Here is a 17,819-nt window from a genome sequence, read left to right on the forward strand (position 1 = left end):
TTCCAAGGTGTTGGTCCGGAAGAATAACCTCTTCAACCGGGCTGACCTCCAGGAGGTGTTTGACCCGCCACATTATGAGCTCTTTACTCTGCGAGAAAAGGTGGGTATCAACGGACCTGTGCACGATACATATATGTGATGTGGGTGTGATGGTTGTGTCCTAATCGTGTGATTTTTTTTTTTGGGCATGTTTCCACACGACAACTGGTGGTGACACACGCCGACGTTCTTCCTCCCCTCTAAGGAGATGTCCGGAGATCTGGGAGAGCTGTCCGAGGAGCTGCAGTCTCTGCAGGCCCTCAGGCGCTCCTCGTCGGCCTCGCGCTGCATTCACGAGCACCACTGCGGCTCGCAGGCCTCCATCAGTTCCGTCAAGCTTGGCCGTGGTGTACCGGCCATGGCTTTGGGATCCATGGAGCTGCCCCCCTTTAGAGGGGACTTCCAGAGCAGCTTGCCTCCCCTCCGGGGGCTGAACAGCAGTCTGCGGAAGAAGAGCTGGCCGAGCATGAAACCCGGCCGCATGGAGGGTCACCACGGGGTCGGGGATAGGGAACCGGGGCGGCATGATAGGGTGATGGAGGAGGAGGAAGACGAGGAGGACGACGGCAGGTATGACGTGTACGTCCGCAAGGCAGGGAGCAGGAGGGGGAACTGTGAAATGGCCCAGCAGAGATCTTTGTCCATGGACTTCTGAGGGTAGAAACTGTAGGGAGCCTGGAGCGACAGGAGGGCCGTGCCCTGATTTGGTGGCGGGGCAGCACATTCGCGGTGCAGATGAGAGACGAGTGGAGGAGAGAGGAGCAGGAGAGGAGACTCCTTTATCCAGCCAAACACCTCCGAGAGAACCTGTTTCTTCATCGGCTGCATTTATCGCCATGATAATATGACACTATCGAGCCCCGTGGAGAAATTCTTCAAGACGACACTTCCTGGAGCAGGTGGGGACTTGCTCAAGGACACATCGGTAGGAGAGGTGCTTACTGACACATGGGCCATGGCCTTTACCTGTGGAGGTCTCCCTACAATCCCGCTGCTCAACATTTTTTGGGACGACAATCCTCCGCATGCTTACTTGTACATACAGTATGTACCTACTGCAGCGAATTCGGGGGGCAGCCCGGGAACCGCCACAGCCCGGGACGCGAACCCGGGTCTCCCGCACCACGGGCGACAACGTTAACCAGTTGACTAAAGGGTCCGACCCGTTAGCCCAAGGCTAGCGAGTCTATTCATCTGTGCTCAAATGTTTTGTTGTAAACATGCAAGGTGCTGCAGGATAACCATTAGGGAACTGGAGAGAGGGCTTCATTTCTTTTCTTTTTTGTGCGGCTTTCCCTCCTCTTTTTCTCCCCAATTCTACTTGGCCAATTACCCTATTTTATCTGGCCAATTACCCTAATTTCCGAGCCGTCCCGGTCTCTGCTCCACCCCCTCTGCTGATCCGGGGAGGGCTGCAGACTACCACATGCCTCCTCCCATACATGTGGAGTCACCAGCCGCTTCTTTTCACCTGACAGTGAGGAGTTTCACCAGGGGGGACGTAGCACGTGGGAGGATCACGCTATTTCCCCCAGTTCCCCCTCCACCCTGAACAGGCGCCTCAACCGACCAGGGGAGGCGCTAGTGCAGCGACCAGGACACACACCCACATCCGGCTTCCCACCCGCAGACACGGCCAGTTGTGTCTGTTGGGACGCCCGACTAAGCCGGAGGTAACACGGGGATTCGAACCGGCGAGCCCCGTGTTGGTAGGCAACAGAACAGACCGCTACACTACTCGGACGCCCCAGGTGTTAATTTCTTGTCTGAATTTTTTGTAAAATAGTTTTTTTTTTTTTTTTACTGTAAAGCAAAAATGATGATACTTGCATTAGTTGTTTAGGTGGCAAATGGGTTCTTTAGAGAAAGTGTGATACCGCCCAGACAGCATCCGGATGTGGGCCAGTTCTGGCAGTGATGCGGCACTGATGGTCTTCTTCTGGCCCTGACAAAATGGATGTGAGCCTGAAGTGGCCCACATGCATCATACCAAATATGGCCCAAATATGCCGAATCACATGTGGACCTTTTGTGGCAAAGACGCGGTGCTCTGGGCAACATGTGGTCTGGATGTGACCCTGAAGTGGCCCGTGTGGTAAATGGTGAATATGGCCCAAATATCACAGAACACATATGGGCCACCTTTGGCAAATATGTGACACATGCGGCATTGCTATGGCTTGGTTCTGGCCCAGATCTGGCAAACAGGAGCGGACCGCCCAAGTGCCGTCATTCCATGCGGTAAACGGGCCGGATGAAAGTGTCGGGTGTGGGACGGGTCCGGGACACAGCAATTTCGCTATCTGGGCGTGCAAAGGGGAGCAAAATGAAACTATGTGTTCTCAGTTTTGATTTGACCCATCGATAAATGTAATAAAAACGTTTAAGAACCACTGCTTTTGTATCATTTGTGTATGGAGGCTCACACTTATCTCTGTCTGCACCGCGTAGGAGCTTGTAAACACCGGCGAAACGTCAAATGTCCACTGGCTGCTGTGCAGGCCCTTTTGTTCCCTTCATGTAACAGTGCTGCATGCTTGGCTTCCTTTAAAAGGTGTGTCACACACCGGCACGCCAGCTGGAATGTCCCTCTTAAAGCGACAACCGGGTTTTACCATGCACACTCTTGCACAGTCGTATGCACACTCTTGCGTAATCATGACCTTTGTTAACTGAGGACGATGATATCTAAAATGTGTCCTTCATCTCTTACAGGAGTTTATATCAGATTGGTGTTACAGACCTGAAAGGGCTCTGCACTTACTTGATATGGTGTATTGTGTGTGCGACCTGGATGTGCAGTAGTTAATCTGTGCGGGCACACTGTGCACATGTGTTGGATGGTAGCTGCTGTTTTCTGCTTGCAGACCTTATAGCGACCATGCCCCTGAACGCTCAGGATATTTGCCGTCCATGCTGATATGGACATACATACATACATATGTGGAAATAGTTCACGGTGTGTGCATTCCAGACTGCTTGTAAAATCCCCGGGTACACGTTTGTTACCTTGGAGACGCTTCGCTCACATTGGCATGTCTTTGTGTTCGGTCTGCCAAACTAGTTAGATAACCTCCAGCCGGGGAAAGGAGCACATTTGGAAATCCGGTTCATATCTAAGCCTCGGGTTCATTACTAAGACAGGACCTTCACTGATATTTCAAAAATTCCCTGGATACACACCATCAGTTGAGGAGTTAAGCACATATATAGGCAAATATGCAAACATGCATACCTGGTGCTACCTGTGGGGAATCTCGAGGCCAGTAAGGCCCGTCAAATACATGGCATCTGACCTAGTTTGTGCAAAAATAAAGAGAAGATTATGACCGATGACACAACTGGGCTTGGTCTAGTCGTACCCAGCTGTAAATGTGTCATTTGCGTCTCTTTCTTTTGTTCAAGCTGCTATCTTTCAAGTTGTTCCTTACCTGGGAGGACCCGAGACTTGCAAACCTTATCTCACCCACACTGTACCCACTGAGCATACCTGCTGTTTTTTGCATGCTTACTATTTGTTCTCCATGCTGTGTATGTACTATATGTATTACATTTGGGACATGGCCAGTGATGGATTGGTCAGGATAGACAGAATTTAGGTCACTGGGTGATGTATTAGCCTGTTAATGAGGTAGGAATGAGTCATGAATTTTGAATTTGATCAATGGTTATTCATAACCATCAATATTCAATTACCTTGAAACAGAGATAATGACTGATAAGTTTTGCTGATGATGCACTCTTTTCTTTGTCAGGCGCAAGACTGTCGCTGCTGAAACTTTACAGGTGCCATACAGCTATCGCAGCCGGGCAACTTTAGATAAACTTAACAATGTTTAACAGTGGACGCAGGCCTGCAAGTAAAGCCAGTGATCGCTTTCATCAGAGGCAACTAATACACCTGCTTCCTCTGCGGCAGCTTGTTAACAATTAATTTAAGATGGTGGCCCATAAAAGTTGCACTCGCCACATGAAGAACTGCTGTACTTACAAAAGGGCATGCTTTGCATATGGTGGTGGGAACAGGGATGCTAGATGTGTGTGTGTGTGTGTGTGTGTGTGTGTGTGTGTGTGTGTGTGTGTGTGTGTGTGTGTGAGATAGAATGACAGGTAACACTATAATAACTACACAAATGAAGCATTAGTTAAGTACTAGTAACTACTGAATTCATCATGTGTAAAGTATTTGTCAAGCAAGACATGCACTAATGGGTAGTGTGTTGATAGATGTTTTATAAATACTTATTAATGCTGCAATTCATGATTCATTCCTGCAGAAACGTACATGTAAATAGTGTGTTAATCATGTACTTACACTTTCTAAAGGATCCTTTGGACTTTTGTGAGTCTCGAGGTGCTGCTGGTCTTTCAGTCTCCTGTGTAAATGCTTTGTAAGACATAGAGAGTCCTCACTTTAGATGAGCTCATACACAATACTTACCTAACGACTAGGAACTCCCTGACTTCATCATGAACTGCAGTATTAATAAGTATTTATAAACATCTATTAACACCTAACCATTGGTGCATGTCTTGCTTTACAAATGCTTTACAAATGATGAATTCAGCAGTTACTAATAGTTAAGTAATGCTTCGCAGTGTGTGGACTAACAACACAGCAGATTGGCCTTTAGTACTTCATGACTGCACCATGTTGTTTAACGACAGGCCTTAACAGCCCAGACATAACAGAGCAGCATGTTCTTCCTCACGTGTCATGATTCAGCACTCTTCCTGTAGAGCCTCCAACGCATGTGCAGGTCTGGGGCTGAACTCTGCGTTACAGCTGATCTAAGATTACGTCTAACTAAGGGAACATTAAGGCCGAACAGGGGAAGCCGTTAAGGCGAGCGTACCACCATCCCAGCCTCGAGCTATGCACGGCTGAGAGGTGGCTGTGTGCAAGGGTGTAGGAGAGTTTTATGTTGGGGGGGGCAGGGACAAAACCCTGTAGGGGGGTCCGGGGGTATGCTCCCCTGTAAAAAAATTTTAAAAACGGTTTTAAACTGCCATTTTACAACAGTTTTCAGCAAAGAAAAACATGTTTCATGGCCATATGATAAGGCCTCACCCGGAAGATTATTATTACTATTATTATTATTTTAATTTTGGCAGCTAAATGAACCATTTTAAACTATTTGAGACAAAAACGTAAAGCCTAGACATCTGTACATCACTGACTTCTACATACTGTGGGATGGGAACGACATGAATGCTGGCACACACAGGGAGTGTACGTCCAATATTTTATATATATATGTATATATATATGTGTGTATATATATATATATATATGTGTACATATATGTGTACATATATGTATGTATATGTGTGTGTATATATATATGTATATATATATATATATATATGTGTGTGTGTATATGTATATATATATATGTGTGTGTATATATATATATGTGTGTATATATGTATATATATGTATGTATATATGTGTGTGTATATGTATATATATATATATATATATGTGTGTGTGTGTGTGTGTATATATATGTGTGTGTGTGTGTGTATATGTGTGTGTATATATATGTGTGTGTGTGTGTATATGTGTGTGTGTGTATATATATATATATATATGTATATATATATATGTGTGTGTGTGTATATATATGTGTGTATATATATGTGTGTGTATATATATATATATATAGTGGATGTTCTTGTTTATGGGGGGGGCTTTTTCGCCTCCCCTCCACACTAAGGGGGACTTGTCCCCTCCGCCCCCCCCGGTCCCTACGCCCTTGACTGTGTTACAATGAGAAAGTAATCCCTCAAACAAAGGAACTGAATGAAAACTTGCTTATTGTATTGAACAGGATAAATAACATGTAACAAAACAACAATTTATATGGTACAGTAATTGAAACAATCTGTTGAGCTTTAAAATGGAATCACGTTTTTTTTCTCTCAATCTTAAACCTACAAAAAGTGCACTTACAAATACAAATTCAAACATGGGTTGAAAGCTCAGCTTGCATTGTTCCTCCTTCTTTGTGCCAAACTGTGCTTATCGCTCTGCCTCCGCTGTACCCGCTTATGCCCCTGTTCCCCTACCTGGTCCCGGCTCGGCTCGGCTCGGCTCGGCTCGGCTCGACTCGACTCGACTCGCTTCTGCGTCGTTTCCCATTATCGTATTTTTTTTCTTACTTTATTGATACTTCAAATATATTCAAACAGAGCAAAAGAGACACACGAGACACCACAAAAACAATGGATTGAAGATGAAAAAAAACAATAAAGACACAAAAGAGAAAAGCAAATTATAAAAAAAAAATAAAAATAACAGAAAAAAAATAAAGGCGAGATCATATTTTATGTAAACAGATTCAGAGATTTGCAAATGTTGGTAGTTTTTAAAGCCTTTGTGTTTTTTGAAGTAGAGATCGTCCTTATATATTGTTCGACTTCTTTTTTAAGTGCAAAGAGTTGAGCCTTTCTGTTGGAGAATTTACATTTATGTATATGAAACTTGGCTAAAAATAAAAGCATATTTATAAGAAATAATGCATCACCATCTTTGTGATTAAAATTATGAAAACCTAAAATAACATTCTTATAGTAAAGGTGAAAATCAGAAAAGACAAAATCAGCGATAAACTTGTGGAAGTCTCTCCAGAATTGATAAGTGAACTGACATGACCAGAATAAGTGGACACGTGTTTCAGGAGGCATTGGGCAAAAAGAACATTCAACATTCCCATTACCGTAACAGCACCCCCCCCCCTCAGTGTAGCTGGTCGTCATAGCGACGCCTAGTTCAACTGCTGTGACGTCATATCCAATACAAACGAGAACAACTAAAAAACACAAAAGCGAACAAGAACAACGGCGGACATCGAGGGGATAGTGTGCTTAATGCTCGGCGTGGCCGTTTGCCACAACATCAACATGTTCAAAATGTACTTTTAAGATAATCTGCTCCGCGTCGACCGCTTCGCTATTCCAAAATACCGGGGGCTATCCCACGCGCGCATTGATGACGCGTGACGCAAAGTGACGCGGTGACGCAAAGTGACGCAGCGACGCGTTTCTCTGACCAATCAGAGGTCTGCGTTGATTTTGGCGCCCGCTCCAGTCTTTTTGGAACCTCGGCAAGAAAAGCGGTACCGGAAACCAGAACGCCGGTACTTTCCACTGATGGGACACGGGAAGAGGGGCAAGTGGGGTCGAGTCGGGCCGGTCCCGTGTAGCGGAGAGGGGGCATTAGTCGCTCATCTCGCAACAGCGGTACGTCACCGACTGTGGTCGGAAGCAGGGCATCAGTCGTTGGTCCCCAGCTTTCGAGCCTTTTCCCTGTTTCTTTTGTTTCCTCTATAACACCCGAACCCGGAAACGCGACAATCGTTTCCGGCTTTCCGGGTCTTAATGTCACTGTCAGATTCGTGTAAGGGGCGGTTGGTCTCGCCCGGGCTCCTCTCGGTGCGCTACTGCGCAGCGGCGGCGCGGTCAGGTCAGAGGTCAGGACGGGCTCCTGAGTGACTCGTCGAAGAAGGCCTGGCGGCTGTGCGCCAGCAAGGACGCGTTCTCCCCCAGTACGGCCTCCGTGAAGTTGGGTCGTCTCCAGGCGTAAACCATGCTGTTGAGGAATCCCTGGAGAGACACGGTGACTGCCTGAAACACACCCACACACACGCACACGTGAAGAAAGCAAGCAGCCTACTGCAGGGCGCGTCCCCCGGAGTTAGTTAATGGGGGCGTCCGGGTAGCGTAGCGGTCTATTCTGTTGCCTCCCAACACGGGGATCGCCGGTTCGAATCCCCGTGTTACCTCCGGCTTGGTCGGGCGTCCCTACAGACGCAGTTGGCCGTGTCTGCGGGTGGGAAGCCGGATGTGGGTATGTGTCCTGGTCGCTGCACTAGCGCCCCCTCTGGTCGGTCAGGGCGCCTGTTCAGAGGGGAGGGGGAACAGCGTGATCCTCCCACGCGCTACGTCCCCCTGGTGAAACTCCTCACTGTCAGGTTGTGGTGACTCCACATGTATGGGAGGAGGCATGTGGCCTTCCCCGGATCAGCAGAGGGGGTGCAGCAGCGACCGGGACGGCTCGGAAGAGCGGGGTAATCGGCCAAGTATAATTGGGGGTGGAGTTAGTTAATGGTGGCAGTTACATATGTCTCAGGATGCGCCATTTTGAACACGCTGTCCAGGACACTACAAGTTCACACCTTTCCAGCTCAACGCCATTAAACCTAAACTGAACTGACCTACCAAGACGGAGTCCGCCACGTACGGGGGCTGAGACCCATATGGTGCGGAGGGACCTGCTAACTGCTAGCCTGCTACCTCGGTAAGCTAGCCCACTTCCTGGCTATTTCTCTAGTCTTGGAATCCAGTCCCTCTTTCTTTTTCTTCCCTTCTTTCCATCTTTTCTATACACTCAAGGTTAGGACTAGTATTGCAGGTTTAATCCAGAACCCCTAGACCCGACTAGTCCGTAACACTATAAAATGAAATCTGTGTTGTTTTTTTTTAACATTTTTCTCACTTTTTCTCCCCAATTGTACTTGGCCAATTACCCCACTCTTCCGAGCCGTCCCAGTCACTGCTCCACCCCCTCTGCCGATCCGGGTAGGGCTGCATGCAGACTACCACATGCCTCCTCTGATACATGTGGAGTCGCCAGCCGCTTCTTTTCACCTGACAGTGAGGAGTTTCACCAGGGGGACGTAGCACGTGGGAGGATCACGCCATTCCCCCCAATCCCTCCCCTCCGAACAAGCACCAACCAGAGGAGGCGCTAGTGCAGCGACCAGGACACATACCCACATCCGGCTTCCCTCCTGCAGACACAGCCAATTGTGTCTGTTGGGATGCCCGACCAAGCCGGAGGTACCACGGGGATTCGAACCGGCGATCCCCGTGTTGGTAGGCAACGGAATACACTGCTACGCTACCTGGATGCCCCCTGAAACCTCTGTTTTACACATCCTTTTGTCACTTGGTATGAGTTCTTGCAACATACCTGTAGGATAAAGAGCCAAAATAGATGATGTTGTTGAACCTTCGTCCATGCAGGAAGTGTAGACAGAATCACGAGGAGGAGCGCTGCACAGAGGACGGACAGCATGGCGTCAGTTCGAAGTTGATGAAACTGAATTATGGGATCTCTATGTGTGTCCACCCGGTCAGGCTGTGTGTGTGTGGCCTACTGTACTGTGAGAAATGTCTGTGGGTTGTGTGTTTGCACCTGGTGCCCAGCAGAATATGATGACAAACACCATGTTACGCGCTGTGGGGAACATTTTTCTCAGGCGCCTTCTTGAACGTCCATCTCCTTCCACAGGGAACAGCCCCTCCTGCCCATATCTATGATACCAACTGCTAACCTTATAATATATTATCTGCAAATGGAGGGGGGGAAAAAAGAAATTGTATCAATAGTTACACAGCCTGGGTCCGACACAAGTAAACCGAACAGCATGTAAATATGTATGTGATGTAAAAATAAGTCCATCCATCCGTTATCCAAACCGCTTATCCTGCTCTCAGGGTCGCAGGGATGCTGGGGCCTATCCCAGCAGTCACTGGGCAGCAGGCGGGGAGACACCCTGGACAGGCCGCCAGGCCATCACACACACACACACACACACACACACACACACACACACACACACACACACACACACACACGCATTCACACCTAGGGACAATTTAGTATGGCCAATTCACCTGACCTACATGTCTTTGGACTGTGGGAGGAAACCCACGCAGACACGAGGAGAACATGCTAACTCCACACAGAGGACGACCCGGGACAACCCCCAAGGCTGACTACCCCGAGGCTCGAACCCAGAACCTCCTTACTGTGAGTTTATTGGATGTTTATGACTTACTGAGCTGGACACCAGCACCGGCACCATAACGAGAAAGAGAAAAAATCGGATAAAGGTGTCATGGATTTTCTCCTAGAAGAAAAAAACAAACACAACGGTTACACGGACGCCAGTGCATTTACATCTCAAGATAACTGAAGGTATCTTCCATCTAACATACTCACAAGTTCTGAGCAGGGATCCTTCCATACATGCAAGAAGAGGATGCAGCTAAGGAGGCAGACATGCATTCAACAGGTCATGAAATGAGCAAAAATCGAGCAGTTTCATTCTCTCGCTCTGTGGAGATTCTCTCAACGTATGACTGCACATGTAAATTCGGTTTTTGAGAAGGGTGCATGTTCACCTGGAGCAGTATTTGCTGTCGACAAAAGCGAGTCTGTTGGCCATTTCATCACTGGGCGGAAACAGCGGGGCGGCGGTCAGGTAGGCGGTGAGCACATATGCAATGTACATCGCAATGGGTATCAGCCTGCGACGTTGGGGAAGTGGGGGGACAAATTCACGTTGTTCATGCACACATAGTAAGAGTGAAAAGATGCAATGCGCTTGTGAAATAGAAGTGGCCAAAAACACTTACCACACACTGGCGTATAGAGGTATAACTATTACTTTCCTTCTGCACTGGAACTGTAAACCGAGACAGAAAGGAGGAGTGGAAAGGGACTTAAATAATGAAATATACCAGAATCCTCAAGGCAGAAAAGCAAATGAAAATCAGTGAATGAAGACAAAAGAAATGTGTATCCTCACCCGTTCCTCTTCATCCCCTCCCCGTCTTGCTCTCCAGCCTTGAATTGCGGTTTTGGATTCCCATGCATAAACGACCGCCAGCAGAAACGACACAAAGTAAAACGTCTGGAACAGAACATTTACACACACGGTTATTATGCATCCGTCATAACTTTGCATAATTGTGCTCAAACTTTTTGTCCATCCATCCGTCCATTATCCAAGCCGCTTATCCAAATTAGGGTCACGGGATGCTGGAGCCTATCCCAGCAGTTATTGAGTGGCAGGCGGGGAGACACCCTGGTCAGGCCATCACAGGGCCGACACATTAACACCTAGGGACAATGTAGTACGGCTGATCCACCTGACCTACATGTCTCTGGACTGTGGGAGGAAACCGGGGCACCCGGTGGAAACCCACGCAGACACGGGGAGAACACGCAAACTCCACACAGAGGACGACCCCCAAGGTTGGACTACCCCGGGGCTCGAACCCAGAACCTTCTTGCTGTGAGGCGACCGCGCTAACCACTGCACGCCCAAATAGCTGCTTTATGACGAGGCACGCAAGGCAATGTCAACCACAGACCCTCTCATTCACAGCATCAATACACAATACAAATTTGCTGACGTTTACATTGTGGTGTTGCAGCCCTGTAGAATTTGATGGTAGACGAATGTCACCTTATACAAGTCAAGGTATTGTTTGTGTGATTGCTTGTGGACTTAACAAAAAAAAAAAGTTCAATCAACTGCATGCTGAACCTACTTACTGAGATGAATAGTACTGAATGACCCCAGCCCTCATTTTTGTCCGCCAGCTTTCGCTCCCTTCATTTTAAAGTAGTGTAATATGCATCAACAAGAATACAGAATCACTGAAAAAGCCGGTATAACTCGCATAGAGCCGTTTTTATCTTTATTGCCAAACCTGTAAAGAATCTGCATGGTAACGCCTTGTGCAGCGTCATCTCTTCGACTGACTGGAGAATAATGGTCTTCCCACGACTAAAGACATGACGCTGCAGAACAACTGCAGTAAAGATGCTTTACGAAGGAACACTAAGTTCTGCCTTGTTTTATTGCCTGAAAGTGATACTACACTTGTCACCGACTGTCTCTGGTGATGCAAAAATAATGCCTACTCGCTGAGCATCTTCGATATTGTTCGGAGATATTTAAGTATTCATAATAATAACAATAATTCCACTTCTCCCACGAACGGGATCCCAGAGACCTCGACCGGCAAATACCAAATCCCACCAGGACAATGCGGCCCATGTCTCTCCTTGGTCTCTGTGTCCCTCCCATCATCCGAAAACGAGAATGAAAACAAACGAGAACTGGCTGCGGGTTCTACATGAAACGATTTACTTATTTATGTATTGATCCACTCGTTATCCGCTCTTAGCTCGCTCATAACGGACATAGGGGTGCAAGAAAATATGGATACACTCGAGTATGGCGATGTTATCTTTTGCGATACTGTATCGATTCTCAGAACCACTGTATCCATTTTTAATTGTTGACATGTTAAGGTTCGTGACAAACATTTCGTGTTGTGTGTAGCTCCACGACCGCTAGACAACAGTGTTGTCATCTCTCTTCAGCCATGTGACTCTTCCACTCCAACACAACAACGTAAACCGAGACAGGAAGTAGCATGAGCGCAAAGTACACAGGCCTGTGAAACCACAATATATCACCTTTCTCACAGTATCGCCATATATCGAACCGTAACCCCGTATCGCGACACGTATCGTATCGCCAGATTCTCAGCAACGCACAGCGCTAAACGGACACGAGGCTCAGAGTGGCGGTGTCTCACCAGCGACAGAGGCAGGGCGTGCTCGCAGATGACCACATTATTGGTGAAGTTGGCTTTGTTAATAGCGCTGCTGAACATCAGGATGAGCGCAGCCAAGAGGTCTGCCAGGGCAAGCTGCACAAGGGGCAGCACCTACACACACACACACACACACACACAGAAATGTTAGTAAATATGCATGGGTGGATTAAAGCACAGCACCCACATATTGACCAGGGATGGAGCTCCACAGCTACACAACACATTGTGCACACTTAGGTACTACAAAATTATTTAAACGGGACACAAAAAAACATAATTTGTATGATGGCCAGGATCCCCAGTGTGTGTGTGTGTGTGTGTATACATACACACACACACACACACACACACACTTTGGGCTGGCGTGTGGTTGGGATTCCCGTGGGTGGGATTCCTGCAGAGTAACAGGATCGGCACATGAGTAAAAATAGCAAATTATGTAAGCCAGGCTGTTTAATAACAACCTTTTTGCTGCGTCAACTTTTGTTTTGTCACAGTCTTTAGGAATGGAGCATATAATTGGAGGACGGCCGCGGTACAGGGAAATAATTTACCACCAAATTACCAAAACTATATTGGGCACGGCCACGTGTGTGTACCTGTGTGTGCACCTGCGCTCAGTGTCGTGAATGGAGAGCCCTTTGACCGCTCACCTGTTCTTGCAGATGCCTCCACCTTGCAATAGAAACGGCCAGAACAGACAAACTCCCAATTAAACTGCAATTCATAGAAAATAACACAATGAACAGATGTTACCGCAAGAGAATTTCCAACAGCACGACTCGACAAACAGCATTGCACAACTTGCGGTTATAAAGGCAAACAAAGCACGAAGTGAAGAAAAGCCATAGAGTGCATATTATAAGAATTTGGGCATAGAAAAAGGTAAATAAATAGAACCACTGAATGCAGAATGAGATCAATTAAGACTTTTTGGAGTTAAAGATAAGTGTGGTATACACATGTAACATTTGTTTTAAAATTGAAGTGAAACAGAAACTAACAGTGGCAGCCTTGGTCTTTCCCTTAGTCTTTCCCTTAGTCTGGCCAGGGAACGAAGACAATGTCAACAGTCTCAGTCATCCTGTAAGACCCCCAGAACAAAGCGTCTGTCTCTGACTGCTAATGAATAGCAATGTTAGGGTTTGATTTGTATGTATTTATTTTTAGATGGGGCTCCCGAGGTCAGCATCTAAAGAAACTGAAGATGCAAAACCGGACTGGGGACAGAGCAATAGACTGGCCCTACTGGTTCGGCAAATTTTAGCACCGATAAATTTGAACGACGGCTGTTTTATGTCGCACACTTATACTCCTATGCCTGCTTTTCTCTTTCACTGGGAATATATTAGAAAAAAAATAGTTGACAGTCAATGTTTGCAAATAAGGTGTGCCGTGGTGTGCGTGGATAATCTCCACAGTAAGCACGGGCGCGTGCAGTTTGCAAAGTATGAGGAAGCATATATATATAGAATTACCTGGGAGTAAGGGACACTAAGTACACTGTAGAGAGAACATCGATCTGCAATACAGAATCAACAAAGATTTAGGAAAAGTATCAGTTCACTGCCAATATTCCCATGAATTATGTCTGAGAAGCCAATAAAGCCCTGTCTGGCGAACACCTACCTGATCTCCATTCAATGTACCGTTGAACTCCATGGTAAGCGTCCGATAGTCATCAGCGGTTTGTTCTGAACTCACACTCTTGTTCTTGCCCGGGCAAAAAGGCCTGTGTCCATGATAAGCTTTCAAAGAAAAACTATGTATTCCTGATGGTGCCCTGCTTGCACTCCCTCAGTCTGCACCTTGGACTTGAGACGTCATGTGCTGTTACCCAGTCTACCTTGACTGTATGCACTCAACCTGGGGTGTGTGTGTGTGTGTGGGGGGGGGGGTAGGGCAAACGTGGAGATGTTTTAGGGCTGGTCTAAAGCTGGGAATCCCCAGCAAAAACAAAGATTTTCCTTGTCCTAATAGAAGTGTGAAAGTACATGGGACTTCCATCTTTTCTTGTCAACATTTGCATCGCCTAAAACAACCTAATTCAGCTCACTTCAAAACTTTATTGCAGACTCAGGGTCCACAACAGGCAAGGACGAATAGGTAAAAGACAAACCCTACACCATACATAAAGGAAACACAATAAAATAACATAAAAGGAACAAATCAATGTCTTATAAGAAGGCAGCTGTACCAGTGGTCCCACTGCCGGGATTGGTAGAGTGTGACTGGCAGATAAATTTATGCATGAGATTTCTTAGAAGAGCCTGAAAGGTACTGATTCCTGCAGCCACAGACAGTTCACCTGCACTACACCGTCTAGGTCTTTTTAGTAGTATTCTCATAGCATCATTAGAAGCCACTGGAAGCCTCTGTAAGCTTGCTTTTTTTTGTTTGTTTTGTTTTGTTTTGTTTTGTAGTTTGACCACAGGTGTGCAGTATAAAGTGGTGTACAATATGTAGTGTGACCACAGGTGTGCAGTATAAAGTGGTGTACAGTATGTAGTGTGACCACAGGTGTGCAGTATAAAGTGGTGTACAATATGTAGTGTGACCACAGGTGTGCAGTATAAAGTGGTGTACAACATGTAGTGTGACCACAGGTGTGCAGTATAAAGTGGTGTACAATATGTAGTGTGACCACAGGTGTGCAGTATAAAGTGGTGTACAATATGTAGTGTGGCCACAGGTGTGCAGTATAAAGTGGTGTACAATATGTAGTGTGGCCACAGGTGTGCAGTATAAAGTGGTGTACAATATGTAGTGTGACCACAGGTGTGCAGTATAAAGTGGTGTACAATATGTAGTGTGGCCACAGGTGTGCAGTATAAAGTGGTGTACAATATGTAGTGTGGCCACAGGTGTGCAGTATAAAGTGGTGTACAATATGTAGTGTGACCACAGGTGTGCAGTATAAAGTGGTGTACAATATGTAGTGTGACCACAGGTGTGCAGTATAAAGTGGTGTACAATATGTAGTGTGACCACAGGTGTGCAGTATAAAGTGGTGTACAATATGTAGTGTGACCACAGGTGTGCAGTATAAAGTGGTGTACAATATGTAGTGTGACCACAGGTGTGCAGTATAAAGTGGTGTACAATATGTAGTGTGACCACAGGTGTGCAGTATAAAGTGGTGTACAATATGTAGTGTGGCCACAGGTGTGCAGTATAAAGTGGTGTACAATATGTAGTGTGGCCACAGGTGTGCAGTATAAAGTGGTGTACAACATGTAGTGTGACCACAGGTGTGCAGTATAAAGTGGTGTACAATATGTAGTGTGACCACAGGTGTGCAGTATAAAGTGGTGTACAATATGTAGTGTGGCCACAGGTGTGCAGTATAAAGTGGTGTACAATATGTAGTGTGGCCACAGGTGTGCAGTATAAAGTGGTGTACAATATGTAGTGTGACCACAGCTGTGAAGTATAAAGTGGTGTACAATATGTAGTGTGACCACAGGGGTGCAGTATAAAGTGGTGTACAATATGTAGTGTGACCACAGCTGTGAAGTATAAAGTGGTGTACAATATGTAGTGTGACCACAGGGGTGCAGTATAAAGTGGTGTACAATATGTAGTGTGACCACAGGTGTGCAGTATAAAGTGGTGTACAATATGTAGTGTGACCACAGGTGTGCAGTATAAAGTGGTGTACAATATGTAGTGTGGCCACAGGTGTGCAGTATAAAGTGGTGTACAATATGTAGTGTGGCCACAGGTGTGCAGTATAAAGTGGTGTACAATATGTAGTGTGGCCACAGGTGTGCAGTATAAAGTGGTGTACAATATGTAGTGTGGCCACAGGTGTGCAGTATAAAGTGGTGTACAATATGTAGTGTGGCCACAGGTGTGCAGTATAAAGTGGTGTACAATATGTAGTGTGACCACAGGTGTGCAGTATAAAGTGGTGTACAATATGTAGTGTGGCCACAGGTGTGCAGTATAAAGTGGTGTACAATATGTAGTGTGGCCACAGGTGTGCAGTATAAAGTGGTGTACAATATGTAGTGTGACCACAGGTGTGCAGTATAAAGTGGTGTACAATATGTAGTGTGACCACAGGTGTGCAGTATAAAGTGGTGTACAATATGTAGTGTGACCACAGGTGTGCAGTATAAAGTGGTGTACAATATGTAGTGTGACCACAGCTGTGCAGTATAAAGTGGTGTACAATATGTAGTGTGACCACAGCTGTGCAGTATAAAGTGGTGTACAATATGTAGTGTGACCACAGCTGTGCAGTATAAAGTGGTGTACAATATGTAGTCGGAAATGTTGCAAATAAAAACATTTCTGCTTGTGTACAAAGAATTTTGCCAGTAAATTTAAAAAATTAACTACATGTTCCAAGATTTTATTTTGTGAATTGCCATAATAACAAACTATGTCTTTTAGGGTAAAGGAATGTGTGATGTTTGCATTTAAGAAAATGTGAGATGCTAGATCTTTCCAAAACATATTTCTTAGTGAAAACTAAAGAATGAATGAACAGGAGTCTGTTCATCGTTTCCACAAAAAGTGCAGCAGCGTCAGTACGTGTGAGCTTTGCTATAAGCGTGTTGGTTGGGTTTCTGTTGTGCAGAAGCTTGGGGTGAATCTCGTCTTTTACCTTGTTTAAGCACAGTATTTATATGGTGACAACCAGGCCCTCCTCCGGTAAAGGTCCTCAACACAAGAATTCCAGTAGAACTTGCCTCTGGGTTTCACTCGATTCCTTCTTTGGAAGATTCTTCTGATGTGTTTATTGTTACTTTATTTTGCCCGTGAGTTCAATTCCATCTAACATTAGCAATGGAAGCATAGTTTTGGTCTGCCCGACGCATAGATGACTTTTAATTAATTGAGTCATTCCAAGAGGAAGTGCACGTATTAAGTCAAGTCAATTTTAGTTTTATAGCCCAATATCACAAATTACAAAATTTGGCTCAAGGGTCTTTACAGCAAAGTCTATGATACTAACTTCAGTGCCTTATTAAAAACATAAATTAAGAATTATTTCTTATTAGAGATATGAATTCCTAACTTTAATCTTCTAAATATTCCTTTTTATTTCAACTTTAATATTCTACCTGGACATGTCTGTCATCATATCGATTAGATACAGAAACAAATTACCTTATCTGCATATTTTTTTTCAAAATTAATATAACAAATTCAAATTCAAATTGCTTATTTAAATTATGGGATTATGGAATTGCACATTTAAATTGTGGAATCAAACTCTTTAAAAGAAATTGGAAAGTCGTGAGCCGCCATAAACTGTTCATAGGACGAAACATTACCGAAACCATCAGAGGTTTTTTTTTAAACATATAAACAAGAAAATATTACATCACAATAGGACA

The 17,819-nt window shown here is 45.6% G+C and overlaps 2 protein-coding genes across 2 annotated transcripts in view; one reads left to right on the top strand and one right to left on the bottom strand.

Moving 5' to 3' along the window:
- The window catches only part of neto2b (neuropilin (NRP) and tolloid (TLL)-like 2b), a 30,886-nt gene extending 30,080 nt beyond the window's left edge, over positions 1-806 (top strand). The window contains exons 12-13 of the mRNA XM_056282504.1: positions 8-100; positions 245-806. Of these exons, the coding sequence (XP_056138479.1) occupies positions 8-100; positions 245-694 (543 nt within the window). The 3' untranslated portion in view covers positions 695-806. The remainder of the gene's footprint in view (positions 1-7; positions 101-244) is intronic.
- Positions 807-7,515: 6,709 nt separating this feature from the next.
- Positions 7,516-14,130, bottom strand: si:dkey-30c15.2 (uncharacterized protein LOC558938 homolog). Its single transcript, XM_056282505.1, has 12 exons — positions 14,098-14,130; positions 13,947-13,990; positions 13,122-13,185; positions 12,448-12,579; positions 10,641-10,745; positions 10,468-10,517; positions 10,234-10,359; positions 10,052-10,097; positions 9,888-9,959; positions 9,242-9,395; positions 9,017-9,099; positions 7,516-7,668 (listed from the first exon to the last, which is right to left on the bottom strand). The coding sequence occupies exons 1-12, from the start codon at positions 14,128-14,130 to the stop codon at positions 7,516-7,518; spliced, it is 1,062 nt and encodes a 353-aa protein (XP_056138480.1).
- Positions 14,131-17,819: the final 3,689 nt, after the last annotated feature.

Source organism: Lampris incognitus, chromosome 6, assembly GCF_029633865.1.
Source record: "Lampris incognitus isolate fLamInc1 chromosome 6, fLamInc1.hap2, whole genome shotgun sequence".
NCBI classification, from domain to species: Eukaryota; Metazoa; Chordata; class Actinopteri; order Lampriformes; family Lampridae; genus Lampris; species Lampris incognitus.

Excerpts from the sequence above, each read along its gene's own strand:
- si:dkey-30c15.2 (XM_056282505.1), bottom strand. The coding sequence starts at position 14,130 with ATGGAGTTCAACGGTACATTGAATGGAGATCAG. Across the intron at positions 12,580-13,121 it reads GGAGGCATCTGCAAGAACAG|GTGCTGCCCCTTGTGCAGCT; the intron begins GTGAGCGGTCAA and ends GTGTGTGTGTAG. Across the intron at positions 9,100-9,241 it reads CATATTCTGCTGGGCACCAG|CGCTCCTCCTCGTGATTCTG; the intron begins GTGCAAACACAC and ends TCCTCTGTGCAG.